The following is a 24,025-nucleotide window of genomic DNA, read 5'->3' on the forward strand; positions in this document are numbered from 1 at the left end:
GTATGAAAGTTTCTTTTAATGATTAAAAATCTGAAACATTGAGAAACCCTTGGAAAATTCATCTTAGTCACCCTTCCTTTGTTCCTTTCTTCCTTCCTTCATCTCTCTTTTCTTCTTATCAAAAAAAAAAACAAAAACAAAAAAACCAACCCTCGCTCATGTTGAGCTGCTGGTTAGTGTAATGTTATGGTTCAGTTTTGTTGAAAATATAAGACGACCCCAGTCAGCGTTCAGTTACAGACTTTGTTAACCATTATAATGAACTTCATATAATCTCTTAGTTTATATTTTAATTTTTAAAAATAAATCCCCCTAATCTTTTGCTTGCGTTTTAGTATGAAATTTTGACTGTGTTAAGTGGGGCAAATGGCAGATTTGGGTACCAGTATGGCTGGGATAACCAAAGGCCTCCTGGATGTGCCACTGGGACTCAATTTGGGGCTGAAGATGGGATCCAGGAGAAGAGTGCTTACCCAGCATGTGTACCCCCTGGGTTCCATCCTCAGAACCAAGGTAGAAAACTCCCCAAATCTAATTTGGTTGTAGGTCTCAATCTCCCACTTTGTTGGAGAATAAAACATCAGCTAGTGGAAGCTGACCGAGGCTAGAATCCTGGCAGTCCTGGTGGCTGGCAGGACGTCCCTGCATCTGGGGTTCCAACTCTAGTTTGTCAATCCTTTAAACTGTGGGGTCCAGGTGAGATCTCCTAGCAGATGTCTGACTTTGCAGGCTCTCCATGTCCTTCCTAATTATACTTTCTTCTTTCAGGTCAGATGTCCCTCACCTGGAATGTGGCAGCCAGAAATAGCCATTGTCTCTCCCTTTGCTCTGGAGTCAGGTCCCTCTTCTCCCCGAAAGAAATGATCTGAGAACATGCCCAAACACAGACTAGAGCATTTTAGATCAGCCCTAAGAAGAGAAGGAATGCCCACACCTAGTTTTCTGAGCTTGAAAAGATTCTAATTTAGCAAACTGTTGTTCCTTGAGCTCCCTGGGATGCACCTACAAGGGAGACACTGTCCTGGTGGACACTGTTGTGAGGGTGGCATCCTCAGTGAGTCATTGTGGGAAAGACTGGCCCAGCACACACATCTGAATTGTCCCTTGAGGTTCAGGTTACATCAAAGGACTCTGGCAGGAAGAAAGTTGAGTAGAAAGGTGTCAGTCCCTGATTCCTGAGAATGAAAAACATCCCAGTTCCCCACCCGAAGCATGAGACATAAAGGTATTTAATGAAGTATTTCAAAGGGGTTCATCTTCCACCATGAACATCTATCTAGAGACCTCTGTTGGGTGAATTTCAGTGCCTGTGACACCTAGACTATCCACAAAATCTAAGATATGCCAGGGGATGAGTGGTGCAAAGAGCTTGTGGAAAATTCCGAAAGGCAATTGTTAGGACCTGCTCCAAGGGTCAAGGGGAAATTGTCATTTCTTCAGATCAAGGTTCCAAGCTCCCACCCACTGTCCTGGTCAAGGGCAGAAAGGGCCCCCGCCAAGACAACTCTTTCCTCCTTTGGCTGGAAGTTAAATTCAGCAAGCCCTAAACCCTAACAGAAGGTAAACGTAACACCCAAGAGACTCGAACATGGTTTCCTTTTGTTTTTGTGTCTGTTTTGTTTTCTTTTGGCTTGTTTTCTTTTCTCCACCATTCAGTCTGTTCCAGGAAGTTAATGGGGAAGACAGGCTGACCAGTTAATTGCATCTGGGTTTCAGCTCCCAATCTGCTGTCCTATGAAGACTTCCATCTGATTAAGGAAAACACAGCATGGATCACGTAGAGCAGAGTAGCCACATAGGCGAACACCTGGAACCAGAGAGAAAGTCATTAGTGTGTGTGTGTGTGTGTGTGTGTGTGTGTGTGTGTGTGTGTGTGTGTGTGTGTGTACATGGGGCTATGAGGCCTGTCTATCACTGTCACATGCCCCTAGAGGACAGATTCAGGGTGTGTGGACCACCCAGATTCCCAGTTCTGGTTTGCAAACTACCTTTCGTGTCACACTAGGGTCATCTGACCTGACTAGGGACATCAAAGTCCCCTCCAATAGAAGCATCAAAATTGGGTGTCAGTGACTCCAGAAAACTTTCCTTCGCACACCAGTAAGACCAACACCAGTATTTCCCAGCTATGGTCCTAGAAGCTAGGCTATGATGTGCATGGCTGGGTTTACTGCTTCTGGTAAAGTTCCCTGTGCTGTTTGTACATGATTTGCACTAGTGTGTGTGTGTGTGTGTGTGTGTGTGTGTGTGTGTGTGTGTGCATGTGTGCATGTGTGAGTGTGTGCATGCGCATTGTGAGTGTACGTGTGTGCACGAGTGTGCATGTATGAGTGTGCGTGTGTGTGTTGCATGTGCAGGCTGGAGGAGGGCATCAGATGTTCTCCTCTATAAGGAGAACCTTTGAGGCAGGGTCTATCTGTGAACCTGGAGCTTACAGTTCACAGCCCACTGAGAGCCACTGAGTGCTAGTGGTCCCCCTGTCTCTGCCCACTGACTGCTAGGGTTTTACAGCATTTGAAGGATGTTCGGCTTGTTACGGGAACTCCGATCCTTAGGCTTATACAACGAGCTCTCTTAACCACTGAGACATCTTTCCATCTCTCAAACCCTTCCTCTTATCTCAGCTTCTCCATTTCCCAAGCACAAGTGAGGTAACCAGGCTTGGTGGGAAGCAGAGAGAAGCAGGGGGACACCTAGCTTCTATCAATAGGAAGTGGTGCACAGAGATGCTATAGAGACAGCTCAGTCCTTCACCTGTCACTTGCTGGGTTCACCTGGGCTCTGTGTATCTCCGTCACCCTGCTCTGGGTGGCTGAACTCCCTGAAGGCTTGACTACTCCCAAATCCAATATTTGCACTGTTTTTGTGACCTTCCTTGGGCAAGGGGTCAAGAGTTTCCAGCTCAGGCACATTTAGGGTGGCCACGCTTCTGTGAATCTTGGAAATGCTCGCAAACAGCACCCACAGTGCACAAGCATGGGTGAATGCTCCACCTCCACTGCCAGAGGCGATGTGCAGCCTGAGTCAGCTAGTGACCAGTTTCTGAGAACTGAGGAACTCCTAACTAACCAAGTCACCTCTCTCCCTCAGGTGGAACTTCCAGGCCCAAGGAGAACCCTTGGCAGAAGCGCCCCAAGAGTTCCAGAAGGGACAGCAAATAAAGATTTAGTTTGCAAATGAGATTCAGATATCCCCCAGCACACCAGGGATATTCACAGTCCAGGATGCTCTGAGGCATTTTGACTTTCAGAAGCCCTTTCCTGTGATCTTCTGCCATAATTGCCCACCACGGTGAGAAACCTCCTTTGTCAACTTCCATCAACTCCAGAGGGTTTTCTGGCAAAGGAGCTCCACTCACTGCCACCAAAGGTCAGGGTGAAAAAATCTGAGCTTCAGAAACAGATCCCAATTAGGACCAGAGAGGGGAGCATGAGGCAGGCCGGCTGATGTACAGGAGGCTCCAAGATCAGGTGTCAATTTCCCATGGATCAATCCGGAGAAGACTGTGAATTGAGGTAGCTCTACTTTGAATCTGGTCCAAGTGCCACTTTATTGGTTCCAGCCCAGTGCCCCTAACAAATGAGAACCTCTGGTTTTTGATTCTAGCACACCTGACTGGCTGGGCATGCGCATGTCTATCCAAGCCCCAAAAGAAGATGTGGGGATAGAATCAGCTCTGGAGTGGATAAGTAAATAATGTGAAAGGTCTACAATGGAGTACTATACAGCACCATAAAATGCAATCTCCATCTCCATCCAACCACACTGATGACTCTCACAAGCATAAGGTTGAAAGACAGACAGATAGACAGACAGACACACAGAGAGAAACAGAGACAGAGAGAGGCTAAGCATAAAAGAATGAGCCTTGCATAATTCCACCTCAAGAGATGGGCAAAACTGAATTGGCTCTCTCTCTCTCTCTCTCTCTCTCTCTCTCTCTCTCTCTCTCTCTCTCTCTCTCTGCGTGTGTGTGTGTGAGTAGTAGTAGTCATAGTTGTAGTAGTAGTAGTAGTAATTCTGGGGATTGAATCCAAGGGCTTGAACATTCCAGACAAATGCTCTACACTGACATATACCTCAAGGCCTATGTCCTAGTTCTTTAAAAAACAAATTGTTGAAAGTAAAAATATCTGTGTTTCTGAGGGAGGGTATGTGCATGTGAGTGCAGCGCCCATGGAAACCCAAAGAGGATGCTGGGTCCTCTGGACCTGGGGTTATAGGCAGTTGTGACCCACTGGATGTCATGCTGGGAATGGAACTCTGAGAGAGCAGTATTCTTTCTCAACTGCCGAGCCATCTCTCCAGCCCCAAGTGTCTTATTTCTTAATTATAGGAGCATTCATCTTCTGAAAATTCATCAGTACATCTGCTTGAACCTGTGCACTTGTCTGGGTGAAGGGTGCTTTTTGATAAAAAGTCAGAGAGGAAAGTTGGGCTGTAAGAGAGCCAGGTAGCGTTCAATCTGTTCAGTGGGAAGGGATTTTAACCCCATCTTCCTACATGTTTCCATCATGTACTGACTCAAACCACGTCTAATCTACAGCACACTGTTGTCCTGAAGACGTTTAGGGGAATTGTTGTCAAATGCTTGGATTTCTGTGAACTCAGAAGTCTTCTGAGTTAGGGAGGGGGAGGTCTAAGGTGCTTGTCCGATGGCAGATGAAACTGTCTCTATAGATGGCAGCAGAGAGGATGGATCTATGTTGTTTTCTGGAAACTCCATGTTGGGCAGTGTTCCGTGGCGTAGGACAACTGAAGAGGACAGGAACAAGATCCTCAAGGTGGCCAGGTTCATGTAAGTTGCTTAAGGGGACATGCAGCTTCTTTAGGGTTGCACAGTGTCCCATAAGGATGATGCTTTGAGGAACTTTCTGCCCAGACTTTCCCTCTAGATCCAGGAATAAGCACACCACCCAACACCCATCCCTGTGGACTGCACCCAACCTCTGTTCCACACTTTGAGCAAATGACACGGGTGCAGGCGTCTTTGGGATTGGCCTGATGCACAGCTCAATTTCTAGAAGCTGGAGAAGCACCGTTTCTAACTTTTGATCCTCATTTTTCATATGTCACCCATAGTTAGAAATAAGTTTTATATTCATGATTCTGAGTTAAGTGCATCAATGTATTGCTCCAAGGGTACCTACCACTCAGAAAAACATCTTTCTGAAATAACACAGCCTCTTGCTCCTTGTCATTTGGATCTAGCCCATTAGAAAGAAAACCCATTAAAAAAAAAAAGAAAGAAAAGAAAACCCATCCTTTCCTCAGTGTTCCTTGTCTTGACTGAATGTCTCTGTGGAAATGCTCAAGGAAGGTATGAGATCCAAGTGGCCAAACTCACTGCTCGAAACTGATACTAAAAGCCTGGGTAGGTGGTCAAGACCTTGGCTTTGACCCTTGCCTATTGTGGAAACAAATTCAGGCTGCCCGTCCATCTGTGATGTGGGTGTGACAATATCTCACAGGATTGCTAGTGAGGGTCAGATAAGAACACTTGTTGGGTACTTAGTGGTAGTCACCCCTCAGATGTCCACCCATGCACAGCCAGTCTGCCATGAGCTCCTGTGTCTACTGAACCTTGGACCATGCATCCCTGAGAAGACAACCAAGGGACTTTATGTCTCCTCTCTACAGCAGGCTGTGAGAGCCGCTTGCTCCGTGTGCTGCAGGGCAGGCCGCAGTGAACTTACCACTGCAGCGATGTTCTCATGGTAATGCCTGTAGGTAAAGCCATCGAACATTGTGATGGTGGCCAGGGCTTCCAGGACTGAGGCACTGAGGTAAAACAGGGCAGCCACACAGTGGTAGGCTGCATCCTGTGGAGGAAAAGGGTTGTGTCAGAGATGAGAAGGAAGAAACACCCCAACCTCGAATTACCTGCTCCCATCTTTGTTTCTGACCACTGCCTTTGAATCATACCCATACCCCTTAAGTCTACCAGCTTAATCGAGGTTTGGGGGCTGTTTGCTGAGTTTCCTTTCCCTGGGTAGATCACACAGGGAGCCCTTTAGTGGAAGAGGATGCTGTTTTCTCTGAGGTTATTACAGAGGGAGAGTTTATAGTGTGTGCTGATTGCTCTTCATTATTAACTTGAAAGGTTAGAAACTTCTCTGAGAGACACCTCTGGGTGTGTCTTTGAGGGTGTTTCCACAGAGGCTTAACTGAGGACGGATGACTCACCCTGAATATGAATGGCACCATCCCATGGGTTGGGGTCCCAGACTGAACAAGGAAGAGAAAGCTAGCTGAACACAAACATTCATCCTTCTGCTTTCTGATTGCTGGCAGATGAGATTAGCACCTCACCTTTCCTGCAGCTAACCCTTGCCCACCATGTTGGACTATACCCATAAACCATGAGCCACACAAACCCTTCTGTAAACTATTTTTTATCAGGTATTTTTCCATAGCAACAAGAAACAGAACAAATGCAGGATTACAGGTAGAAATAAAAACTGGTTCTGGACCCCAAGACAACTGCCCATGCTACAGTCCTGGCTTGGATGCAGGCTCTTTGTCCAGGGAGAGAAGTCTGGGCCATTTCCACTGCTTTCATTTTGTTGTGTTGGTCTTATTTATTTCTTTTGGCTCCTGGTATATTTCAAAGCAAAAAGGAACTACGACAATGTTCTGTGTGGCTGTAATTTGGAAGTGATTTCAAAAGTTCAAGTAGAAAAGCCAGGGAGAGGTATCAGTCAAGTGGCCTGACCCTCCTTGGTTAATAATAAGCAAATCCCCTTGTATTTATTTGAGGCCTGTCTCCAGGACCTCAAAGCAGAACTTACTACAAAGGAAAGAACACAGGCCATTTTGGCGCCCAAGTCTTCTGGAAAGCGTGCTTAGACGTTAGATGCCACCAAGCCAGGCAGAAGGCATGGTCTGGCCACTAGGAAGCCATCAACTTAGGCCCAGCCTTCAGGACTCTGTTCCCCAGGACAACAGCCCTCCTGGATGGTGTGAGTACCTGAGAGCTGTCAGGTGCATGTGGGTTGGGGTGCTAACCCTGCTTGGAAAGGCCAGAGTAGCCAAGGAAGCAGAGCCCCCATGAGATTCGGCAGCAAGTATACAGCTCCTGTCTCTCTACTCTGACCTCCTCAATGCGGGGAGCCCTTACTGCTATGGAGAATCTGAACCAAGGCCAGGCCACCTCAGCTTTGGATTGTGCTGGAAATGTTCCCAGGGAAGCCTCAATTCAGGGTTGGAAAAGTCGTCTTCCGGTGATGATGCTGTGATGCGGTTCCAGCACCACCCCCCTCCCCAGACACAAGTTCCCTGGGCAGTACTCACCAGTGTGATCCAGGAAGTCTCCCCACCATGAGTACCAATTATGTACATGACCATCAGGGAAGTGGTGGCCAGGAAGCAGAACACAGACACAAACATCACCCAGCCCTGGACCAGGGGCATGGGTACCAGGGAGGAGGCGATCAGGATCCACACCAGGCCTCCAAAGATCTGCAGGAAGGAGATAGAGAGAGAGAGTATTGGAACAGGGCAAAGCACAGGGGCTCAAACCATAACTCCCAGCCACAGCAGGAGTTCATGGACTCTGGGGTTGCAGATCCACAGAAAGCATACAAAGAAGGTGGGCATGAGCCTCAGCTCAGCAGAAACGTCTCTTTTATCCCCCAATGCCAGAGGCTAGAACTCCACTCTTGCCCTTTGCCATTGCCTGCTGGCTACTTTGTTTCATTTCTTAAGTAGGATTTTCATTTATTGTATTTAATAAACACTGTATCACACTGGGCATTGTATTAAAAGCCCCATTAAACATTAACTGGGGTAACTCTAGCAACAGTGTGATGGGCGAGGAACAGTGGGCGGGGAATGGACACATTTGTCAAATGGTATAAGGGAGGAATGGGAAAGCATTGCCAGAACTTACAGTATTTGGTATCAGCATGAATGCCTACCCTGCCTTCCGAGTGTCTGCTCTTCTCAGCTGCCTTGTTCCTTATATTATAAAACAGTGAGCAGCCAACTGGGGGTAACAGTGCAGGTCTCCAATGCCAGTGCTAGAGAGGTAGAGGCAAGTTCAGGGCCAGCCTAGGCTAAACAATGAGTTCTAGGCCAGCCTAAGCTACATAGTGAGCCCCTCTATCAAAATATCAAAGGCTGGACATGTAGCTGATGATAGAAGTCACTTGTCTAGCCACTGCCAAGACTCCGGGTTCAGTCCCCAGCAACAGAAAAAATTGTAGCAATTAAGAGACATTTCTTTAGGTTATTAATGGATGAACTTATTAGTTATACTACACTACTGGCATTTTTTCCTCAGACTCAGAGTCTTAGAAGCTCAAATGTAGGAAGTTCTCTGACTGTTAGTATTGAAATTGATGTGGAGAGCTCACAGGTTGGCCTTGTGTTTGAGAGGAGCACACCTCAGGGGATAGCCAAAAGATATCACCATTGATGTCCCCAGGGCTGGAGAGTTCCCATTCTCAGAGGGGAGCAAAAGAGCTTCCAGAAGCCAGCACTGTGGCTCAGCCACATGAGCTTCCCTGGGATTGTCCCCACCTCTCTCTGACCCTCTTCAGCCCAAGCCTCATCTCTCTGTCCCATGTAGATGAGGACTGGGCAGGATCCCGTGGAGATCGCTCTTCAGTAAAAAGTCTGGAGAGCACTGTGGTAGAGCAGGGCACTTCCTTCTCAGCATCTGGGCTGAGGGCAGGCAGCATTCCCAGCCTTGTGCTGCAGGTAGAAGGGCTCCTGCTTTTACGAGGCATTAGAGTACAGTATGGAGAAAAGCAATGGTCAGTCGGGTCTGTCCATCCAGTCCTTTAGTGTGGGATATTTCTCTCCTATGTGCCCTTGGTCTGGCCACTATCCAGGGCCAATCTAAGTCAAGCTACTTCTCTGCATGCTTCAAGGGAATCCTGTATCTGGCAGGAGGGCAAAGGGGCTTTGTCTGATCAGGTAGTTTTGGGAGTGAAGTCTGCCTTGATCACAGAAGCTGGTTCTTTGGGGTGGGGCAGGAGAACCCACCCACCCCATCTCCCAGCCAACCATCTTCCATATAACCATCCTCCCAACCATGCTTGTTAAATGGCTAGACTAAACTAGAGTGACTCATGAACAAGACCATCACAGGAGCGGCTCAGGGTGCCCGTGTGTATAGGAGCATTACTATATAGAATCCGTGTGGGATCCTGTGGGCCAGAAGTGCTTATGGGTGGTCATAGGTTTGACCTTGAAGGACACTGAGTGCCACAGAAGAAAAGAAGTCTCTTTCAGTTCAATCCACTCCCCCAACTCTTGCCAAAGGGCTGAGTGGATCGAGACACGCAGAACTCCCTCAGAGCACAGCCAGAGAAGGTGGACTAGGAGGTGACTATGTCTTGTTTACTGTGCCTGTATCACTGCTTTTGGGACAAACTATAAAATGCAAAAGTTAAGTCAGTGCGCATGGGCACCTGAAAATGTCAGACTTGGAAATGGCTTTGAGCTCCCGGTCGGCAGAAGTATGACTAGTATTTTATGTCCCTTATATCACCCCTTTCAACTCTGTTCTTCACTATGGGAACACACAGAGGAATTGAGAGTGGAAGTTCAAGGCGGGGCAGCAATCAAGCCAGAGTGAAATGACACAGGATTTGCCAAAGTCTTCCTAGATGCCAGCACTGAGCTGGTTCTAAGTTTCTGGCCGATACCTGACTGGGTGCTTGAGTCAGGGCTTTCTTAACTCTGCTAGAGACTGTGCTCTGGTTTCCCTCCCTCTGCCTCTCCCTCTTTCTCTCATGCGAATGAACACACATACACACAGAAAGACAGACAGACGAGAGACAGACATATACATACATACATACATATGTACATATGGAGAGACAGACAGACAGAGAGACAGACAGACAGAGAGACAGACAGACAGAGAGACAGAGAGACAGAGAGAGGGAGAGGGAGAGGGAGAGGGAGAGGGAGAGGGAGAGACTGAATCTTGGAGTTCATTCTGAACCCTTGTTGTCCACACTTTCCAGAGAACAAAACCCATCTTGTACATAAGTCCAGCCTCCAGCCCCTGACAGTCCTCAGGACCTGCCTCTGAGCATGCCACCTGGCAAAGTGGCACTTTTGAAAGTTAGGTATCCCTCTACCTTTTGAACAGTATAAACAGCAGTAGGTTTCACAGTGAGGTACTGGGAGAAAGTTCTCTCTGTCTGCCTTCTTCCTTTCTCTCCATTCAGTTTTTGAGATAGTTCTTTCACTAGAGCCCAGGCTAGCCTGGAACCATATAACTTCAGTTGGTCCCTAGCTCATGTCAATCATCCTGTCTCCACCCCTGGGAGGTGGGATTACAGCCCTGAGCCATCACGTCCAGCTCTCTTTATAACATTGTTAACGAGATGCAACGCACGCATGGTACAATTCACGCACAGAAGATCTACACTTCAATAGCGTTTAATAGATTCATACATAGAAACTAACCATCACCATGGCAACTTTAGATAACTTTCATAAACTCAAAACTCTACCATCAGTAGCCTTTTTATCAAATATTGAGCATAATGACTCCAAGGTGAATACTTCTCTTCAAGAGGGAATCCCTGGAAAGCAACTCTATTATCCCAATTCCCACCAGTCCCTTGTGAGGTGTCAGAAAGCCGCAGAGCCACTGGCTCCTAGGATGAGCTGGCCGTGATGATGGCGTGCATCTGGGAACTTACCAAACACATCCAGATTTACTGAACACTTAGGGACATTCTTCCATCAGTTTCCTGTTTGTGCTACACCTCAGAGTTGGGGCATGTAACTCTGAAGACATCATTGCCAGCCCTGGCTTTGGCCCTCCTGTATGGGTCTTTCCTATGCCCGCTACTGCCTGGCTTAATAGGTGGGTGGCTTAATAGGGAACTCGGGATGGAGCAGCAGGGGTGGGAGTGGGGAAGAGTCTGCGAAGGTGTCTAGGTAGCATCGGAGGGAATATGGGGCAGGGGGCTAAGAAGGCTCACAGCCCCACTGAGAAGGCAAGAGGATGAGGGGAGCAGAGCTGAGGAGAGAGTGCATTCCCAGACAGCGTTTAGAAAACATGGCTTCACTTCTCATTTGGAGAGCCGCCCTCTGCTACTGTCAGTTCCAGTACGGAAGCTTCCTGTTGACAGCTGCAGCAGCCGCGGGGCATGAAGATTTCCACATCCGTGGATTTAACCAAATGCAGATTTTAAAAGTGTTTGGAAAACCCAGGCATGGTGGTGGGTACCTGAAACTCCAGGAAGCTGAGGAACACTTATGAATTAGAGGCCAATCTGAACTACCGACTAGGAGACCCTGTGGCCAAATTTACAATGAAATATTTAGGGGAAAAAGCTGCATCTGAACTGGACATAGTTTAGACTATTTTCCCTCCGGCCTAAGTGAAGTTGAGTAGCCGGCCCTGGGCAGGTGAGGTGGCCTGGAGAATGGCTTTCGTGGTGCCTTAGTGCCAGATTTAGCTGGTTAAGGTGGACATGGGCCCAGGGTATGCTTCTCCACTAGGAGGGCAGAGACTATACCACAGAAGAGGATGTTGGAGCAGGTCTCAGGGCTCCAGAGGGTGACGTGAGAGGGTGATGGGAGAGCAGTAGGTAGCAGAAGCTGGGCTGGAGGAAGAGTGAGCCATGGAGAGCTGGTATTTACCATGAATCATGGGGGCCCAAGCCTGTTTGCACCCCACTCCACCTTCAGGTTGTCCAGAGGGCAAACAGAGAGAGCAAGCAAGGCACCCACGCCCGGGAGATAAGGTATTCCTGGGCAGTGAGCAGTCCTCTTGGGCCTCGCTTCAGGACCCCACTGGCCAAATATTTGTCAAGTGCACGGGGATAGGTGAGGGTTCAAAACCATTTCCTTCTGTAATGAAAACTCTAGGTGTCTTTCAGCTCACAGGCTCCAAACCCCCAGATGCAATTGTTTAAAAGCAAACATCATATGACCAGGTGGGGGTAGGACTCTGGGGTCTGTTCATGAAAAAGCCTGGTTCCCCCACCCCCACTTCTATTCCATCATACCAGAGACAGCAGGGTAACTGCAAACAATCACCTCAAATGAAGCTCTCTAAGCTGCTATTCTGGGAGCTACACGGATTGACTGACTGGGCCCCGGTGCTCCAAGCTGGAAAGTGGGAGTAGAACCTGGATTGATGCTCTAGGGTCCTAATCCCTGACTAGGTATCAAATTATCTAGGCCACCTTTAAAAACCAAACAGCAGCATTCAGGCCCAGGCCTGGAGTCAGAATAAACTGGAAAGAGGCAGACCTGTGGGACAAGAAACAGAGGAGCAGGCCCCTTGCCAAAGGCTGGAGCATGTTTTCATAACACGGGGCTTCTGGCGACATTCTGCATGTTCCTGACAAAATAAAAGGACAGCAGTCACCATCTCCAATCCTGGTTTCCAGCAGAGCCAAAGGGAACTCCACTGTTGGTCCTGTCTGGCCTTGTGATGCAAAACCATCACAGGGAACTTTGTTTTTCTGTCTTCAAGCTTCCCTCCCTGTCTTGCTTTGTACATGAGACCAGCTTGTTGCTGGTTATCCTCTAAGTGCTAGGACACAGCCTTACTGACTGGGTGGAGAGCTGGACCTGGGGCAGGAATATTGGGCTGGACACTGCCTGGCATTGGGTGCCAGGAAGAGGTGTAGGGATGCTTTGAATGCAATGAAAATGTTTAGGTTTAAAAATGGTTCTTATGGGGGCTGGAGAGACGGCTCAGCGGTTAAGAGCACCGACTGCTCTTCCAGAGGTCCTGAGTTCAATTCCCAGCAACCACATGGTGGCTCACGACCATCTGTAATGGCCCTCTTCTGGTGTGTCTGAAGACAGCTGCAGTGTACTTATATGTAATAAATAAATAAATAAATCTTTTTTTAAAAGTTTCTTATCCATAATATACTCAAATGGTCTTTTTGAAAAATAGTTTCCTCAGAAGATAGTTTCTGGGGGAGCTTTCATATGAGCCCCAAGAAGATTGCCACTGTTTTAATTTTCTTTATTACTATTTATATGTGTGTGCACATTTAACAGAGGGAAACTTTCAAGAGTTGGTTCTCTTTTTCTACCATGGGTTCTGGAGGTTGAACTAAAGTGGTTAGGCTTAAATGGTAAGCACTTTAGCCTTTGGGCCAACTCCCTGGCCTCCTGCTCAGTTTTGTGAGTCACCTATGGGAAGCAGACCAGAGCGGGCAAGGGTACAGACTTCAGGCTAGAGTTCTGGGTTTGAATTATAAATAGCTTTGTCATACCATCTGGGCCACCCAGTACCCTTGGGGAAATTACTTAGCTTTTCTGTTGTTCCTTTATGTATGAAATGGTGACAAAGATACCTATGAAGAGAGTTGACATCAGTGGAGATCTGTTGTGTGTAAAGCAGTCTCACCTGTGACCACATAGAAGTTCACGGCCTGTGATGTCGGTGTGTATAACTGGTCACTTGCTAACTTGCTGGGGGCTAGAGTTAACTGATTTTGCAACTATGGTTATTTCGTTTTGTTTTGAGACAGGGTCTTGATGTGTAGACCAGACTGGATGCCTGGGTTATAGTCTAGGATTACTGGAGCTAGGAGTCACATCAAGAACTGGGAATGTAGTGTAGATTATAGAGGGTTTGCCTAGCATGTGTGAAGCCTTGGGTTCCATCCCCCAGCACCTCATGAATGAGCACACATGGTGGTACACACCTATAATCCCAACCTTCAGGGGTGGAGGCAGGGGACTCAGGAGTCCAAGGCCATCCTCAGTTACATAGCAGTTTTAGGCAGGTCTGTGATATATCAGATCTTGTCTCAAAAAAAAAGTGACTATATAAGCATCAGAAAAGAAAATACCATGGTGTGCCCCAAACTGAAAGTTGTATAAAATGTGCCTGGCTAAGGGAATATAATGGCCATATAATATAATGGGGCCATCTTTCTTACAATGAGCTCACTCATAAAAGAAGAAAGGAATTCTCCAGGACATTCTTGAGATTCATCTGGAGTTTCTATTACTTGTGGAGCTGAAAGAAAGCTTCATCCCAGTGCGTCCGCTTCAGGGATTGGGTAGCTGAGGTCAATGCCAAGGATTTGTTCCAATTCTCTGGCTGTTTCCTGAGAGCACAACTATATGTTGTCAGAGTCCCCACAGCAGAAAGTCTGCCAGGGGAACATGCCAAGACAGAAGCCAAAGAGTATGGCACCCACACGCAAACCCTTGGAGTGAGGCATCAGGGCTCCCAACAGCTTCCTTACAGGTAGATGTGACCAGGAGTTTGTGTATTGACTTTTTGGAAGTAAAGCAAGTGGTCACAGAACACAGGCTGTGCATCAAACACTAGTCTTCCCTTTATCCCCTGGGAGGAATAGGGAAGATGGCCTCATCAGCTGAGAAGTGCCAGTTGGCACACCCAGGCTTCTGGGAGGGCTGCCAGGCTCCATTCCCATGAATGCTGTCCCGAGGCCACCAGGAACGGCAATCCCAACTCTCTGTTGGCCATGTGCATGCTGAAGCTTTCAGTAGCCAAGAGTTATGTCAACACTGAGTGTACTGGTGAGTTTTATGTCAACTTGACACAAGCTAGAGAGTCATCTGACAGGAGGAAACCCCAATTAAGGAAATATCTCCATCAGATCTGGCTGTAGACAGGGAAGCCTGTAGGGTATTTTTTACGTTATTGATCAATGAGGGAAGGTCCAGCCCGTTGTATGTGGGGACACCTCCTGGGCTGGTGGTCCTGGGTGCTATAAGTTATTAGGAGCAAGCCAGTAAGCAGTATTTCCCGATGGTCTCTACATCAGCTCCTGCCTTCAGGCTCCTGCCCTGTTTGAATTCCTGCCTTGGTTTCCCTCAGTGAACAGTGACTTGGGAGGTACAAGACAAATAAACCCTTTCTTCCACAAGTTGCTTTTGATCATGGTGTTTCATCAAATCAATAGCAACCCTAAGAGACCAGGATTTTATTTGAGGTAGTGACTTGAACTGGGTAATCACTGTGTGTTCCAGCAAGCTGTGCCTATAAAAAAGGCTGGATGGCTAAAAGAACCATTCTGTAAGCCAGAGAACAGGGGACCTTCTTGTTCTGTGTGTGCATGGGTGTGTGTGTGTGTGTGTGTGTGTGTGTGTGTGTGTGCATGTATACAAGTGTATCTGTGCCTTATGTATGTCCACATGACTTCATGTGTGTATGCATGTGTGAATGTGTGTTTGTATGTATGTATGCATGCGCGCACACACCTGGACACACACTTGCATAGCATGTGTTCTTATGTAGGAAGACAGATTAAAGATGAACTACTGCCCAGGAGGGAGTTGGCACTGTGGCACTTGGATGGTCAGGCCTTGGGTGGATGATATATATATATATATATATATATATATATATATATATATATATATATATATATATAGAGAGAGAGAGAGAGAGAGAGAGAGAGAGAGAGAGAGAGAGAGAGGGAGAGAGAGAGAGACAGAGACAGACAGAGACAGAGAGAGACAGAGAGAGACAGAGAGACAGAGACAGAGAGAGAGCAGGCAATATCCTTGACCACCAAACAGCACAGTTTTCCCAATGTTCCTTGGCTTTGCCTTCAAAAAATAAGTTTGGATGGAGCCTGAGAACTCCTTTCTTATTCTGAGAGGTGAGGCTGACAGAGTTGAAGCAAACCCAGGGAAGTTCTCCAAGATGTCAGTTCCATCTTCTGGGTTGGGAGAAACTCAGCTCCTAGTGAGTCAGAGGGCAGCCTTCTTTCACTCTCCCAGTTGCTCGCTCATGCACTGAACAGGCACAAGAGTGACCATGTCAATACTGTGACAGGCACACCCAGGGAGCCAGGCCTTATTCAAAGAAACACACCAGGAGATGTGCTTGCCTAGTATGAAAAAGGTCCTGATCTGGATCCCTAACACTGATCTCTCTCTCTCTCTCTCTCTCTCTCTCTCTCTCTCTCTCTCTCTCTCTCTCTCTCATGCATGACACCTCTGCCTCCATCTTGGGGTCCTGTCTCCTGTGAGAACAGTTCTGGGTTTTCCAGTACAGACAGACTCAGGCAACTAGTCAAAGTATGATATAATCAGAAAGAAGCTTCCAAGGCTTCATCCAGGACAGGCAGAGGCCAGTAATCTATACTGCAGCCCAGTACTGACCCCTCCCCTGTGGGCAGGGTACAGAGGGGGATCAGAGAATTCCATGTCTGGGAATCCTGGCTTATTGGGAGTCTGACTTCTGGGTCTGTCAGGGTGAGCACTGGGTGTGTTAGGAGAAAGGCTGCCTTAGTTCATCTATGTCAGTGACTCTTTATTTAGTATTATTATTATTATTATTATTATTATTATTATTATTATTATTAATTTATTTTTATAACCCCTTCACTACCCGGCCCTTTACCCCAAGGGAATTCATGGCATCACCATTCCTCCTGAGGAGGTTAGACAGTGAGTGACAGAGTCCTACTTCATCTGAAGGGAAGAGCAGGGCTTAGGGAACCTTTGTTCTGTTTGGCTGAATTCAGGACCTCAGTTGATATTTTCAGGATGGGTGGAGAGGGGATAAAGCCATTTTCTGGTCTTCAGTCCCTTCTCCCTATAGGACTAGCTAAGTCCTCTGTCCCATCCCACCCGCACAGGGAAATACAGCTGACTTAAGTCACAGCTTCCTCACAGCCAGGGGTAAGCTGCCAGTCCCGGAATGACTAAAGGCTCCCTCTGACTGGCCAATGTAGGTGAATTCCACACACATGGTCTCATTTGGATGGAAAATTTTGTACCACGCCTACACTCCCTGGCTGTGCCCAACAAGATAAACAGAATCAGAGTTTCTGTAAAAAATACCAGACAAGCCACCTGTAAAAGACAAAATCCATGGAAACACTAGACCAGAAAGGAGCGGCTTCAACACAAGAAAACAAAAGGTATAACAGCCATCATCAAGTAGGTTAGTAAGTCGGTGAGCACACAAACAAGCGTGTATCCAAAAACACCCATCTGAGTCCCAGCACTGTTCCTGGGGGCCTGGGGGCCTGGGAGCATTCTTGGGACTTGGTGGCCATTGCCATTTTCTCCTTTTATCTGCCTTTAAAGTCAGGGCCCTCTTGTGATCTGTAAATGCTAGTCAAGTGAGAGTTTCCTATCAGCTTTGCTGAGAACAAATCCTACTTTCAACAAGTCTTGTGGAGTGCCCAGTCTTCAGCCATGGTCTCAAGACAAATCACAGAGGCCTGCAGAACACGAGTTGAGCACCAGGAAAGGGTGCTATTAGGGCAGCTTATGGGTGCATCAAGACATGAGAGGCTGAAGGGAAACATTTTCATATACCCCCAACCCCCCCACCCCACTGAGCTATGTGGCTGGTTTTAGAAGTCCTAAAACCCCAGAGCTGGGTGGTTTCCTACCAGGCTTCCTAGTCTTAGTATGCCTGACTTGTTACCATGCTTCTGCAGGACAGGACAGAAGATTAGGAACATGGCAGCACACTTCCGTGCACTCCTCCCTGTACCTGTGCCCTTCTAGACCCTCTGGACACTGTCACGCACTTGGGAGAGGTCAATTCCATTCCCACTAGCAATCAGTCCCTATGCCTGTAGGGTGACACAGCAATCTGTGTCATGCTTAGAGTCCCCACAGAAGCTTTCTCCACCCATCCTGGCAAAGGCTGGCTGAGTGGCGCCAAGAGCAGCTATGATAGCACCCAGCCTCCAGGACAAAAGGCAGAACAGGGTTACTACCCACCCGCTTCTCCTTAGCTACAGCAGCAAGCTGGCTGGAGGGAGTTGCTAACTTGGTTGTTGAATCCCTGTGGGGAAAAAAAGAACAGCAGGGAAGGCCCCACAGAAAGCATCTGTGCAGGACACACGGACTGGGAGATACAAAGGTGTCCTTCACAGCCCACCTGTCCTCAAGATTCACCCTACCCTGCCAGGTCTTGAAACAGACAGAGAAAATGGTGTGGGTTGGCTAGACCTCTCCGTGCCTATCCTCTGTGGGCACGAGATAACCAGTTGACCCATGAGCAGTGGTTGAGTTATTAGCTAATTAATAATAGCTGTATCTAATAGCTATTGAGTTGTAACTATATCATGTTATTTTAAGAGTTATGTATATACATTCTGTAATTCGTCATGGCATTGTGGTCAATGACAGATACACACATGAGTAGTTCTGTAAGATTTTACCATCTGGTGATGTCATAGCCATCTCCATTTGTGAAATAGACACTGTGGCCCTCACGCTGCATTAACATTTCCTAATGAAGCTGTGACGGTTAGCTTTGTCAGCTTGACACAACCTAGAATCACCTGGGAGGAAAGTGTCAAGGGGAATTGGATTGGTCTGTGGACATGTCTGTGGGGGTTGTCTTAATTAAGTTAAGTGATGGGAGAAGACCTAGCCAACTGTGAGCAGCACAATTCCCTAGGCAGGGGGTCCTGAATTAAGCCTGAGCCCAAGCAGGCAAACAAGTGAGTATGTGTGTAACCATTTCTCTCTGCTCTTTACTGTGGATATAATGGGCCGAGCTAATTTGAAGTTCCTGCTATGACTTTCCCACGGTGATGACATGTAACTGGGATTGTAAACTGGGATTTTGTAAACTCATTTCTTCCCTAAGTGGCTTTTCATTAGGGTGTTTTATCACAGCATCAGAAATGAACGTCACATTTACTCATGGAGTCTCACTAAGTGTACCATGAAATCAACCCTGTAGCTTGGATTGGCTTTAGACATGGCCGTGGGACTGTTAGAACCGAGGGAGAGGAGATTAGTCCCTTGGTCCTCGTAGACTTGTGACAGGAAGGCAATGGCAAAGGAGAAGATTTGGGAGGCAACTCATGTCTGCACCTCCTGCCATGAGACAGTGGATGCCAATAAGCTCTGTTCTCTCCCAGGAGAAGAATAAGAAAGTTTGTGTTTACTACCCAAATAACAAAGGAAGGAACAACACCCAGGGGCAGCATGTCCTCTTCTGTGCTCCGCCCTACTGGAGGATGTCATCTTTGGCTCTTCTCTGAGGTGCCCATTCTCTGAAACCTGTTCCTTTGGCCTTCAGGGGCCTCCTTGGAAGTTGAGCCAAGAGTTTCAGAGAGACCCATCCTGCTTCCTGCCCTCCTCTTGACTGTGTCCCACGGGTTTTGTCCTTTGCCCATGTATCAAAACCTGTCACAAGTTATAACGAGGCTTTCCTGCCATTTTGCAGGCCCAGGGACCTTGATGTGTTCCTGTGATCCACACTGGGGTTATTTTGCCCAGACGAGAGAGCAGAAAACCACCAACATGTGAAGCATTAATCGCACAGAGCCTGGGGCTGTGAGACCAGGAGTGAATCAATAACCCTGGGAAATGCCACTGCTGAGGCCCAGCCAGTTGCTCTCGGGAAACTAAGCCTCCCACCTTCATACAGAAGGACCCAAGCATTATGGGACCAATCAGGACCAATTGGGATCTGCTGTCTGTTCCTTACTCTTGGGATTAATCTAAGCCAATGGGAAGGGGTCAGTCACACTCTCCCATGGTGCTTTGCTTCAAGGATGAGGGTGCCTTTATCACTGGCTTCATATTCAGTGACTCCAGGAGAGACAGCCACTGGAGGAAGCAGACCTTCCTCTGGGGCTGCAGGTCTCAAGCCATGCCAGATCTAGGGACAGACAATGTGAGTTTTCAGGGGGGAGACTGAGACTGGCTGTGCTGGGAGATCTTAACAGGTCTCCTACCAGAAAGTATTTAATTTATCATGAGTCAACCTCTGGCTCCCTCTAGCTCAGGACTGGTACCTCCTGGTCCAGTGTCCATTCCAGCCCTTTCTCTCAATGATGGGTCTTGGTGTCAAAGCAAAGTGCAGTCATTCTCAGGTGGGCGGCTCCAGGGTCTCTACCTGCCCTGCACACACATGCAGGGACTCCCAGCTGAGAGCTGACCTTTCTCTCCCCTTTCAGCATTTCATTTTGTGGGTGCCCTTCCCCTGCACCTGCAGGAGGCTCTCAGGTAGGGAAGGCGCCTCTGCTTCTAGGCACGAGCAATGTGGTGCAGCACTGTGACCCTGCCAGGCTCCGAGTTACCAACTCCTGATCAAAGCAGGCCACTGACCCTTGAAAAACTGGAAAAGTCACTTCGGAAAGCCAAGAACTCCTCTCCCCAGACCTCTATAACTCTGCCTTTTGAGGAGAAGAGAATGCTGGGGCAGAATTTGGCAGCGCTCCCCTCTGAAGAGCTCAGAGGGGACCCAGCAACACAGGACACACACCGCCATATAGCCATATAGCCTAGAGGAGCCTTAGCACATCTTTCTGCCCCACTCCCTAGGGACACCAGGGACATTTCTCCTCGAATAGAGAGCACCCAGGCCATGGAGCTGTGAGAACCTCAGGACACCTGGGAACTTCAATCCTGCCTCTCAGATATCCATTCTTCTATCCACTCTTTAAAAAGGTCTCAAGAGGTGGCCCAGATTACATATGGCCACACCCACTGAGTCAGTGGACAGTGTAGGGTTTATTGTTATTGAATGAAGTGACTAAGTACCCATGGAGAATATTTTTATGTAGTGGTGTTGTAACCACCAGCTCCGGAGGGACTCTGAGCTGTCCCTACATTCCCTGATGAGTGAGAGAACCCAAGTGGGTAGAATTACCTGTTCCCGAACCCCTTTGGTGTAAGAAAACAATTGTCCCAACTTAGGCAAGTGGCTCCCTCTCTTTCACAGTTTCCACCCAGACCTGAAAGAGCAGGGTCTGGGATTCTGTATCTCTTGTGCTCTGGTGGGCTGGCTGCTTGAAGCACTCAGGAAACTGCTCCATCGTCTTACGACCCAGTCTGTGTGGGGCTGGCTCGTCCTCAGCCTGGTGAAAAACTAGGACCTGTCCAGTCACTTTCAGACAATAGAAAGTTCCTCTTTATTCTGAGACTCAGAAAAGCCATCATCTTAATAACTAACAGGTCCAGCTCAGTGTAGGAGTCAGTACTGCAAACCAATTCCGGATGGCCCCCTCATCCTGCCTCCACCCCTAAATACGTACCTAAGGGGTACCAGTTGTCACCAGGGGCTGACCCTGCCTCCTTCCCCATACTTCTGAGGTGTGCAGGGGTGTATAAACCGCCTCTTTGGGAGTTTCTAGTATCCCTTTTTTAAAAAGCCAGTGTATGACTGTGCAGCCCAGGCTGGCCTCAAACTCACGGCTCCTGACTGAGATTACAGGTATGAACCATCACACCAGGCTCCTAGCACACTCTTCTCCAGGAAGTTTTGTCATGAACTTCTAGCCATTCTTGATGACAGCTCACCTCTTGGGGAAGGCGTAGATGGGGTGATGATTGTGTTTCTAGCATGTCTGTTAGGTTCCATCGAGGTGGGGGGGATTATTTTAATGCCTTTGCTTCTGGATCTGTTTTAAAACTAATAGTCCATCTAATGGGTGGGAGGTGACGCCTCAGTGAGGTTTTGATCTCCTTTCATAGATGACTACCTCAGCTGAGCATCATCTCATGTACCGCCCATTTGTGTTTCTTCCTTGAAGAAAGGTCTGTTCAAGCCATTTGCCCACAGTATAGTTGTGATGTGGGTGTTGAGTTATAATACTCTATCCCAAGAAAACACCCCTGAGGTAGACAGTGCCCCTTCCTGGCTTTTAACTTTCCAGCTTTCTGTCAAAGTGCATATTGTTTCACATGCACGGTCTATGAGGACCACTTGCCGGACTGAGTCTGCCTTTTCCCTCTTCTCCCAGGCAGAAAGCCAGCCCTAATCGACCCAGAAGGAAAGAGTCAGAGATGGCAAGTGAGACATGGCAGGCCTCCGGAGAATGTGACAGATGTGGGAGGTGGGCAGACATAAGCATAATGGCTGAGGTAGAAGAGACACATTTTTTAAAACACGAAAGGATGGATTCTGGTTAGGAGGGGACCCTAGAGACTCCCGCTACCACATACGGGAGTGGACAGCACACTAGTGGGAGGCATTTTCACTAAACAAGTAGTACTGAGATTTTCCACACCAGGCAACTCTCTTCACAAAGATGGTGGGGTCCTCCTATCCTCTCTGTAGATTTGATTGTCCTGCCTGGCTGGCCCTGTTCCTATCCTCAGAACTAATCTTTCTGTCATAATAACTAAAAAGTAGAAGAGGGAGAGGGCCCTTGGAGGCTGTGGACCTGCCATCACCAGAGGGTCCCCTCGTGTGTGTGTGTGTGTGTGTGTGTGTGTGTATGTCTGTCTGTCTGTCTGTCTACAACCAAAGTCTTTGCAACTGCCACTTTTTCTCACAACTTGGTATGGTCTTCAAAGAGCCAACAGCAGTTACTAGAGACAAAGATTTTTTTTTTTCTTAAAAACCTCCCTGTCCCATCATACCGCAGGCTGAATTGTGCTCTTTTGATCAGGCCTCTGTAAGATCCTCTTTGGAAAATTCACCCATTACTTATTCCCAGGTCCTAGATACCATTTACTCACTTTTAGAAATCCAATAATGGGCAAACATAGGCTAAGAGATGTTAAAGACAAGACACCCCTCCAGCACCCAGTAGGTGCTTTATCATATGGGCCTGATGCCGGTGTCAAATACATTAAGTTGGCACTGTTCCAGGGTTTGCTTGGTGATCCTGAACATAGAGGGAACCCAGGAGACTGGAAGGTTTGCTAAAGACCTGGATGACCTTGAATAAGTCCAAGCCAGCTCTGGGCCTGGGTACTCCAATTTCAAGTTGTAGGGCTTGGCTTGGTGGTGTGCAGGGTTTCTTATAAATGTTCCTGCCATAGCCTTGGCCTTCATTATACTTGGGTGTGAAATCACTTCAGAAACATCCATGTTTGGGTTCAACTCAACATTCATTTCAATTTCAGTGACAGCCTTGATGATGGAGTCCACTGTCTTTGGCATCCACATACTCCCTTCCTAACCCTCTGGTTAGAAGCCGGGATACAGTTGTTAAAATCACCTACAGTTTTTTCTCTAAGCCAACGATCCACACAAAGGCTTCTGGTGGGAGCCCAGGAAATGTTGTTTCCATACCCACAGAATAAACAAAAACCCTCTTGTCCGGGTGAGTGCTAGAGGTCTCTGGGGACTAGCAGTCTGAAGCCTTCCTTGCCTTGCGACATTTACAAGCTCACAATAGGAAAGTTTCTCGAAGCTAGAGGGTCGGTTCTAGAGTGTAAGGCTAGTAGAACCCAGCCCAGGTGCGGAGTCAGCCCAAGGTCAGCCAAGGCAGGCAACAGAATTCACCTATTTCCCCCAACTCCTCCCGCTCCTCAGCAGACAGCCACTGCTGCGTTTCAAATTTGGCACAGAGGCATTCCCTTTCCAGAAACTCTGAAGTCTCTGGCTTCTCTTGGTCTCCAAATCTCTGTCGGCAGCATGGAAGGGTTCTTTAGCTGGGTTTGTTTACTCAGAAGGACTCTCAGTGGGAAATGCAGGGCACCTTGAAAGGAAGCTGTGCTCAGATAGGAGCAAAACTAGGAAGAGGTTTTTCTGCACCTGGTTGGGAAATCGGTCCGCTAATTTAGAAAGGAACAGACCACCAAGAGATGGAGAAACTTTCCCGACTTGATTCCTTCCATGCTGCTGGTGTGACTGGGGACAGCGGTGCAGAGCTCCAGAGGGAACCACTCAACCCACCCCATCCCTTTCCCAGAGCAGGGCGCTCTATCACTCACAAACTCAAAGATGAAGAGCAAGTCAGGGAAGGTGACGAAGACGGAGAAGCCACTGGGCAGGGTGCTGCCACCCGAAGCTGCTGCTGGGGCCATGCCTGCGAGCTGGCGTTGGAACTGGACAAGCTCGCCTCCGGCTCCGCACTGACCTCTCGCTTGCTCGAGAGCCCAGTGGCCGCGGCACCCTCCCGCGCAGATTAAGAGGTGAAAAGGCTGGGTCAGAAGAGGGCGGAGCTCTGGCCACCGGTCCCCGCCCGGGTCTACTGCCCCAGGGGACACGGCTGAATCACCTCTGGCACAGCCCTAAAACCCAACGGATTGCTTTCTGGGGATTTACAGGGCTGAGTTGGGAGTCTGTACTCTCCTGTCCCACCCCTGGGTGCCACCTGCCTGGGGGCAGTGGATGGAGCGGCTCTCGCACGGCACTTCCCTGTGTTGAGCGCCACTC

At 48.1% G+C, this 24,025-nt stretch overlaps 1 protein-coding gene across 1 annotated transcript; it reads right to left on the reverse strand.

The window, feature by feature from the left end:
- Mal (mal, T-cell differentiation protein) lies at positions 1-23,750 on the reverse strand. The gene is given in 4 exon segments (NM_012798.2): positions 1-1,807; positions 5,697-5,822; positions 7,294-7,461; positions 23,581-23,750. Coding segments are annotated over 4 exon segments (462 nt in total). The 5' UTR covers positions 23,674-23,750; the 3' UTR covers positions 1-1,732.
- Between the last annotated feature and the right edge of the window lie 275 nt (positions 23,751-24,025).

Source organism: Rattus norvegicus, chromosome 3 (assembly GCF_021556685.1).
Source record: "Rattus norvegicus strain SHRSP/BbbUtx chromosome 3, alternate assembly SHRSP_T2T, whole genome shotgun sequence".
Taxonomy (NCBI): Eukaryota; Metazoa; Chordata; class Mammalia; order Rodentia; family Muridae; genus Rattus; species Rattus norvegicus.